The 9,359-nt window shown below is 34.5% G+C and overlaps 1 protein-coding gene and 1 pseudogene across 1 annotated transcript; both read right to left on the bottom strand.

Moving 5' to 3' along the window:
* Positions 1 to 554: 554 nt before the first annotated feature.
* On the bottom strand, positions 555 to 1,607 carry LOC147292499 (uncharacterized; annotated as a pseudogene).
* Positions 1,608 to 3,820: 2,213 nt separating this feature from the next.
* On the bottom strand, positions 3,821 to 8,926 carry LOC147292498 (uncharacterized). Its single transcript, XM_086234320.1, has 6 exons — positions 8,561 to 8,926; positions 7,104 to 7,378; positions 6,930 to 7,008; positions 5,793 to 5,914; positions 4,668 to 4,905; positions 3,821 to 4,264 (listed from the first exon to the last, which is right to left on the bottom strand). The coding sequence occupies exons 1-5, from the start codon at positions 8,574 to 8,576 to the stop codon at positions 4,675 to 4,677; spliced, it is 723 nt and encodes a 240-aa protein (XP_086090446.1). The 5' UTR covers positions 8,577 to 8,926; the 3' UTR covers positions 3,821 to 4,264; positions 4,668 to 4,674.
* Between the last annotated feature and the right edge of the window lie 433 nt (positions 8,927 to 9,359).

Below are 9,359 nucleotides of genomic sequence, written 5' to 3'. Positions count from 1 at the left end.
ATACAACCTAGATGAGAAAACGAGGAGTTTCTCCAATATACGCTTCTGGCTGTAGATATTGAATGTAATGCAAAGATAGTTGTAGTTTCAATGTGATATCCATTCAAGCGAATATCTTTAAAACTAAGCAGATTTCTTCTGGATCTGCTTGAGTATAGTGCATTGTTAATGGACAGTTGAGTTCCATTGGGTAACGTAATGTGGGCTCTTCCGGAGCCTTCTATTAGGTTTGCAGAACCTTATATAGTGGTTACTTTAGCTTTTGTTAATGCGATATTGGAAAAATATTTTCTATCTCGGAGGACAGTGTGCGTAGTCGCACTGTTGACAAGACAAATATCTTCGCTATGATTTTGATCACTGTAGTCCATATTTAATGTCTTCCAATAAAATAAATGAAAAATAATTACTTTCAAATTAAAGAAAGAAATATGACAATTTATATGATAATAAAAAATTATTCATACATGTGCAAACCTTAAAACAACTAAACAAAGTAACATATGCAAATCTGAAACTAATCATAAGAATAAATTGATTAAATAAACAATAAACTAATTGGGATGGACAACCCCACCACCAATCATAGCATCAAATGACTTTGCGTCGGTGTCAGCGAAGAAATCAGAGACATCAAGATGGCTTATGTCTATTAGGTCTGAAGTGTCCATTGGGTCATGAACTTGGTCAACATAATTGACTTCAACATTTTTGTATTTCCCCTTTAAAGAGGCTTGGTAAAGGTCCACCAAGTGCTTAGGTGTGCGACAGGCACGCGACCAATGTCCAGTCCCACAACACCTGTGACAGGCACCCTCTGGGGCTTTGTCCATTTGACCCTTCTCTTTGTCTTGCTTGTTCCACTTATGGTGGGTATGTGATGCTTGAGTATATTTCAGACCCAAGCTATTATTGTGACCAACTTGACCATTATGGCGCCCATTACCACTTCCATGTCCTTGACCACGACCATGGCCACGACCACGACCACGGCTACGAGATGAAGTAACATTCACTTTAGGGAGTGTTGCTGCCCCAGTTGGACGAGATTAGTGATTCCTCATTAGGAGCTCATTGTTTTGCTCAGTAAGAAGAAGACATGAGATTAGTTCAGAGTACTTCTTGAACTCACGCTCACGGTATTGCTGCTGCATGAGCACATTTGAAGTATGGAAAGTGGTGACAGTTTTCTCTAATAGTTCTGCATCAGTCATTTTCTCACCCCATAATTTGAGTTGAGAACTTATTCGGAAGACTGCATAATTGTACTCATAAACTGTCTTGAAATCTTGTAGACACAAATGCATCCAATCATGGCGTGCCTTAGGGAGGATTACAGTTTTCTGGTGATCATATCTCTCTTTCAAATCATCCCAGAGAGTCAGTGGATCTTTGACAGTGAGATACTCACTCTTCAGCCCTTCATGGATATAATGGCGAAAAAAGATCAAGGCTTTGGCACGGTCCTGTTGGGACGCTTTATTGCCTTCTTGGATAGTGATTCCAAGATTCATGGACTCGAGGTGGATCTCAGCATCTAGGACCCATGACCAATAGTTCTTTCTAGAGACAAGTTCAACAAATTCTCGTTTGGTCAAGTTTGTCATTTTCTACATAATTAGGTGCGATAAGAATCAGAATCAAACAATCAGCTAATTAATACTCATACAAGAACATGAGATATATATATATATATATGTTGCATGAATAACCAAAAGATGATTTGACTTAAACAATAATATAAAATCAACCAAAACTTTCGGTGAGAGAAAATCCTCAAGTTAAGTTGCAATACACACATATTCCAAAATATTATTTTGCAATTAAAAAATACTATATTTTAGCTTTGCTTCCTTTAACAAAACAACAAGCAAGTCAGAAACATCCAATCAACATGGTTTGTTTAACAAAAACAGTAATAAAAGAAAGAAACTGTAAAACTGTAATACAATCTTCACATCAGTAACAAGATAAGAGCGTGTAAAACAAATAATGAGGAAACCAAACAGTATATATGTGCCGACATATATATTATATCCAAACCATATAGAATAATTGCAGTAGCATAAATGGAATAACAACATCAAAGTTGAGCACAAAGGCAATGTCATCGGCTTGATGTATGAAAATAGATTGCTACATAAATTAGAAGCAAAATAAAATAACAAAAGAATATGAACTATACCAAGACTATTGTGTTGCTAACGTATTGTAAATAAAGAATTTAGAGAGAAAAGATGGGAGAACTGTGTATGTATTTTCCATTCCATAGAATCTCGATTTGTAGGCTTCAAGTGATAAATATTTACATCAGATATAACTCTTATGATAAAAACATTATTCACTAAGATAAATACAGAAAAATATGATGTGTATTTATCTAGCTAATATCATATGATTATCTATGGAGATAAATACATGAAATGTGGTATATAATTATCTTATGAGGACATTCACATTATCTGCAACACAAGAGAATTTGTAAAGAGAATAGTTTCAATATTATTGTGTGAAAGAGAGAGAACTAATTAGATTTGGGGTTTTTTTTTTTTTTTTCATGTACCCAAACAAAGGGTTATACTACGGTCCCCTAATATCTTTTGGAGAAATTATTCTATAGTGCGGATATATGGGCTGACGTGGTGTATCGGGGTGTATTGTCCAATTTAATTGCGACACGTGTGGCATATTAATTACTGAGAATTAATAGCATGGAATTCCATTATGCCGTTAACTCTGTTCATCGTTCCAAACATAACCCTTAGTCACCCGCCATGGTTTATCATCTCTAACAAAATCAGAGATTTCATAGTCAATGAACTAGATCTTGATGGAGTCAGGCCTCCAACCTTTTGTGCAAGCAATTTCTAGTTCTATATATTATTCAAAATGATATAGATGATGAATGACAAGATTGACTTTATTCCTTGCAAATTACAAATTTTGAGAATTTCTAACAGTTGCCTGATCTTGAAATGAAACAGACGAAAACTCAGTCACTTCAAAGACCCAGGCAGCCTATTGGTTAGACATTAAGAGCCCATGAAAAATCCATCATGGTTAACCCACCCATGAACCACCACTTGAGGTGTGAAGAAGATGCCTGACATCTTCTTCCTTTGCCTGTATTTCCATTTCATAACAGTTGGATCTAGAACTAAGGAGTTTTATGTTTCTCGTTCTCCAGCTTCTCGAATGCCTCCATCTCCGACACTGTTTTCCTTGCCTTTCATCTCTCTCCCTCTCACTAGCTTCTCTCTTTTTCTTGGAACTAAACGGCGTTTTGACGATTTTTTCCTTAGCGTTAATTCTTAGAACCTCTGCCAGGTGTCACAATTTAATTGGACTTATACACCCTGATATACCACGTCAGCCGTATATCCGTACTATGGAATAATTTCTGCTTTGTGCCCTAATTCCATGTCAATTAAACTATTTGGCAATTAAAATTAAATTAAAAGGGCAAAACAGTTCTGAATGAAGCGGGGACGGCCGAGTCTTTTGACTTGAAAAGGTTGAGATTTGAGAAGAAAGCAGGCGTTCTCACGTATTGGACTTGCAGATATGTACGTTTGCAGGAAGAGTTACAATCATGATTTGATGGATAAATAGTGATGTGGAAAATAATTTTGCCACATGCACATAGCTCGTGCCTTATTAGCGCACAAAATCCTTTTCCAAAAATGATATGCAAATAGAGGGAGAGCAGTGACAGAACGGATTACTAGAAACTACGGTCATAAGTCTGAATAATGAACAGTAAACTGCCAGTCTGAAGGTTCAACTAAACATAGATACACAGTTGATTTTTCTATCCGTAATGTAACAAGGAGCAGTAACAACTAACATGTTGATGAAAACATTTCCTTACAATTTTTGGTTCAGTAATCAGTACAGGGCTGCCTGTTGTGTACTAGAACAAAACAAATAAAAAAACACATTATCCAATTAGAATCTGATATTCCTTAACCTCCAAAATAAGAAAAGAATCCTACTAGTACCAACATAAGGAAACATCAAAATGCCACAATAAAGGTCATAAAGAAACCATTTTCACAAAGCCCACTGTTTGAATATTTGAGGAACTGAGGTATTCTGAACTTTACAAGTGCCTGAGCTAGCTAACCTATAAGTTCTTGAACTAGCAGCCCCAATAACAGCAAGAAGCCCCATAGGAAATTATAGATCTAATAAAGTAAATCAAAACATCTTGTGAAAGCTTCACCAAAAGTTGTATCTTTCCCCCTGATGATTACTTAACCACCTGCATGAAAAATGAGGCATCAATTAGCCCTATTCTATGAATACATAAGATCAATGATCAAGTATCTTCCCACAAATATGCAAGCAAGCAGGTTCATGCGTGCACACACACACACTAGTTTTCTTAACTAAATCAAATACGAATAAAGAACCCTAAGTTAGTCTTGAGTATGTGTCTTTGAAATATAAAGGTTCCCAGTATTTCACAAAAAAAATCATATATTTGAATTAAAAGAAAAAACATAATCAAATCTTAAGATAACATATGATCCGTCACATAATTAATACAATAACAAATATTAACAAAGCCACACCCACCTCATTCTCTCTCTCTCTCTCTCTCTCTCTCTCTCTCTCTCTAGTATGCATCTAGGCCAATGAAAATTAAAGAGATAGAAACTTACTCTGCAATCATTTGGTGGGAAGGTAGATCCTAATGGTGTCTTTCATTCTAAGCCTTTTACGACAAGTTGGGCACTTGTGCTGAACTTTTATTGATGCTTCAATACACATCTTGCAGAAGATATGACCACACTTCGTTGATGTTGCTTCATTAAATGGGCCCAAGCATATTGGGCAACTGAAGGAGGGAGTCTCTGGAGGTTGCGCACTCTGAGGAAATTCTGGAATAACTTCCTTTGTCTGCATTAGAAAACTTCCTGGGTTTAGTAGTCTTAAACTTTAACAATCATTTAACAATCAAGAGTGAGAAGCTTACGAAAGCCAGAATTTGAAACTAGAATTATTGAAGGCCCCACCAAGCAATCATGATTGGTGAATTCGACGTTCACACTAAACCATTAATCAAAGAAAGAATTTCTACAGAACATTACTCTTTTATGTAATGTCAAACTTTTGACCACCTATGCCCATAGTGAAAAAAGTAGGTACAACACTATTAAAGCTTGTCACCTATAACAAACCTGTAAAGTATGCAGAAATAAAATTGTACAATTTTGAGGAAGGGAAATGTTGAATTAAGAAATTAATAACCTTCAGACTGTCATGCATGATTTTCTGGTTGCATTTCCCCATTTTCAACTGGATAAAAACTTTTTCTTATAATTTTTTTATGGTTGCCCACATCTCAGTTTAATATCAACTGAGAATCAGAGGGAAATTTGAACTTGGGAAAACCAATCATGAGGCCTTCTAACATTTGCTAGAGATATATTATTTGAAAGCAATAATTAAAGATTAAGGAATGAGTTCCACATTGCAGTTCCAGAATTGAAGTAGATAAAGCTTCTAGACCAGAAGGAAGAAAGGGCAACAAGTCTGTACAAAATTTTCTTCTCCAAAGATACTTCAATATCATGCTATATAACTGATGAGTTTCACATTTTGAAACAAATATCTGTCATGTTATCAATATGTAGAAGCCAACGTAACATCTAAAGGAATACACTACTAATATATATAAGAAAAAGGAAGGATAAGGGAATATGGCAACGCCAATCAACAGAGATTCCCAAAAAAAAAAAAATTAACTTCAAAGTAGATATTCATGAAAAAAAATTGCATATCACCTTGTTTTTGTCAGTGTCTTCCGAGCTAAAGTGATGCTCCCAATTCAAAACTGCTTGATTTCGTAAAGTTCTTCTGCGCTTGTTGCAATGAAGGGGGATTAGAGGAATTTGAGCAGCTACATCTGAAGATAATACATGCACAATGTAAGAGACTCTAAGTAACAGACAAGTGCAACAATAATTTGACTGAATCCAATAAGAACTATATGTAACATTAATAACTAAGTTCACTTTGAAATAATTACTTAAAATGCAATATTGACTAAAACATTTAATAAATAGAAAATATGAAAAAGAGAGTAAATCAGTAGAGCAAAAAACTTCAGAACCAGGTTTGAATGCTTTCTATGTGGTGTCCATACAAAATTCCATCTGTGTTTCCCCCCTCCCATTGCAAAACTTAACCATAAAGCAATTGTGAGGTTCTTTCGAGGAAAATAAAAATAAAAAAAAGATTGAGGGAATGTCTCGTTATTTATCCTTACGTAGATGCAAATGAAGGAATGATGTCAGATTAAAGGATCTTGAAAAATTAAAACCTAAAGCTTCAAAATGCTAGACAAGGCATAGATCACTGAAAACTGTATTTACAAATTTTAAAGTTGAATGTACAAGTACATTATATTTATACTTATTATATATATATATATATAGAATGTTCTCTTGTCAGACTCAATCTGGACCATTGAATAGGTCAACTCTTGTTTGGATGTATGCTCGAAATTAAGAGTCCAACATTCGAGATACCTGGGAAGAGAACATAAATATATATATATATATATACATAATAAATGGCTTAGACAAAGAAAAATGAACCTTAAAAAGTCTGCTCCTAAACATCAAAACTGCTAGACATAACTGAAAGAATATATGAATCACAATAAAAGACATGCTTAGATAACTATAGTTTCTCCTTACTGAATTCAATGGGATCCTGAGGTCCTCTTCAAAAATATTAGGTATGCTAGTAAGTGTCATTTTTTTTTCAGGACAAGATAATTAAAGAACTGGTTTCAAGCACAATGAACAGTATGACAGTCACTTGCATAGGAAGGGCTCTTATAAAACGTGTGCAAATAGTAATCAAGTCAAATTAAAGCATGACTTATGAATAAAAGAAAAAGTATGCAAACAAACCTGAATGGTCAATATGTATTTCTATATTGGCAGGAGGCACATCTCTCACCTCAAGGTTTCTTCTAGAATTATTCTTTGCCTGACAGCAGGAAAAATAATAAATATGTATGCTACTACGAAAATAATAAAAGATTAAAATAAAGGAAGCATAGAAGAAAATCCAAAATTTCATACTTGGGCATATATCCTTGGGGAAATTATAGCAACATCATCATCAATGACCTGGCAATCGTTTGAAGCTTGTGATTCTGACAAACCATGTCCTTCATCTTGACCTTGTTGACTATTGTCCCAAGTATATCTGGCATTTAGAAGCATGTCCTCAGAAGGAGCTGGATAGTTGAGGTCCACGGTTAGTGGCATCTTCCCCCTTTGAGAATTCCTCATTTTTCCTTCCAAGCATTGCTCTAAAGAGTGTGAGGCCATGCTTCTTTCAAAAGGTAAAAATCCTACACATCCAGAAATATGTAAAATACCATTTACTAACAAAGGAAATCCACATCCTCTATTTCAGAGAACTTAAAATCTGTAAAAACCAAAATGTTGATCAATTAAACCAAAATGCAGGCGTGAAATATAACATAGGAACTAACAACTTGTGGGATCTCCAATAACAAAATAACATAAACAACCTGCAGGATCCCTAAAGTTTCCAGAAGAAAAAGGAAGCGCGAGAAGGGGAGGGGGGGAGGGACAAAGCGAAATGCACATATCAGTCTTTCTATATGTATATATATAAAGACAAAGTATATATTAAGTTTTTATTAAGTTTCCATAACAAAATATATATAACACATGCGCAGATCAGTCTATATATGAGTAATACTCTAAATACTACACTTATTTCTAGAACCGTTTTTCTTTTTACAGAAATGATTTACTCTATGGTGTAGCAGCCTTGTGTCATGCCATCAGGCATCACGCTACATGCTACCCCTGAACAGGATGGGTGTGAGTATAACCACGACAAGTCATGTAAGCAATCACGTAATGAAGTAAAACAATTCTGTAAAATTGCGAAGAGTCATGTAAACAATTCTGTAATATTTTTCTCTATATATGGGGGATATCAACCTATAAGTGATCATCCATCTATGGTTTCAAATAAAGTTTTCAGCTTTGCAACGGAGTCTGATTGAATCCAAATCAAATACAAATCTTTGAAAGACACCTGTACAACCCATAAAAATAAAAAGAGCTATTTTACGCAAAAACAAATCGCATCATTACAACATAGAACTAATAATAGGGGCTCTTTTTACAAGAAAAACAGTCCATTAACCGACTGCCACCAAAAAAAGAATCAAACCATTATTTTTCAATTGATTTAATCAATTGGGAGTTAAAGGAAGAACGCTCCTTCAAGATCGATCAAACAAACAATAGTGATACATTCAAGTTGTTTCAAGTTGGATCGATCAAACAATAGTGATATAATATTCTGCTATGTATATATTATATGTATGAAAAAGATGTAAACTTGCATAAAAATACCCATATGTTCTTGATGGACTGTATCCACATAAAATCAAAAACCCAGAAATCATCCATCAAGAAAAACAATATTCAACGAAAGAAAACACTAAAAAAAAAAAAAGAAAAAAAAATAGAACGAAAAAGAAAAAGATTACCTCTAGCGTCAGACATGAACAAGCCTCTCGGTGCAAAAAGAGAGAAGGGATTGATTGAATAGAAATTTTGTAATCACTCGCAACGAATTTATAAAGAGAGAGAGAGAGGAGCCGAAAAAAAGAGATAAGAACGGCGAGGGGACAATGAAGCTAGAAAATTCGATGTATCTTCTTTTGGTTTTTTGTTTGTTTTGTTTCTTTCCAATTGAATTCACTGTGATTGAGAAAATAAAATCAATCGAAATCTGTTTTGGGGGTCTGGAATTGGGTATGCCCTTTTTTTCAGCGATTTCCAGGAAATTCGATTGTAATTGTTTCCAAATTGAATTTCAGTCCCTAGTAAGGTACTTTCTGTCTTGGGGGTCGTCTCCGGCATTGCGAGTACGTGGACTCGCAATCTTTTAGAAGAAAAGGTCAAACCAACGGGTCAAGTCAAGTACTCGAGTTGTTCGTGGTCGGTGAGTGTGAACCGGACCACTGACCCGACAGCACTGCATCTCTATTTCTCTATATATTTTTTTTTTTTTTGCGCGCTAAGTAAGGAATAAAATTTTAAATTTCGATGAAATTTCAACAGAAATTATACGAAAACGACAAAAATTACTATCAAAATATAGAAATTTTGAATGAAACTTTACCATATGTTTATTTAACATATTATTTACTACATTGATAAAAAATATTGAAAAAACCAAATTATATAATAAGTTTCATGTGATATAAGATGAATATAATGCGTGCTGAAAGCAAATACTGTTAAATAAAATTAGTATAATGAATAAATGAAATTAGTATATTC

Source organism: Dryas octopetala, chromosome 2 (genome assembly GCF_963921425.1).
Source record: "Dryas octopetala chromosome 2, drDryOcto1.1, whole genome shotgun sequence".
Classification (NCBI taxonomy): Eukaryota; Viridiplantae; Streptophyta; class Magnoliopsida; order Rosales; family Rosaceae; genus Dryas; species Dryas octopetala.
Note: the sequence above shows the minus strand (reverse complement) of the source record. Positions and strands in the feature narration are given on the sequence as shown.

Excerpts from the sequence above, each read along its gene's own strand:
- LOC147292498 (XM_086234320.1), bottom strand. Across the intron at positions 5,915-6,929 it reads AATACATATTGACCATTCAG|ATGTAGCTGCTCAAATTCCT; the intron begins GTTTGTTTGCAT and ends TATTATCTTCAG. Across the intron at positions 4,906-5,792 it reads AAGACACTGACAAAAACAAG|ACAAAGGAAGTTATTCCAGA; the intron begins GTGATATGCAAT and ends TTTCTAATGCAG.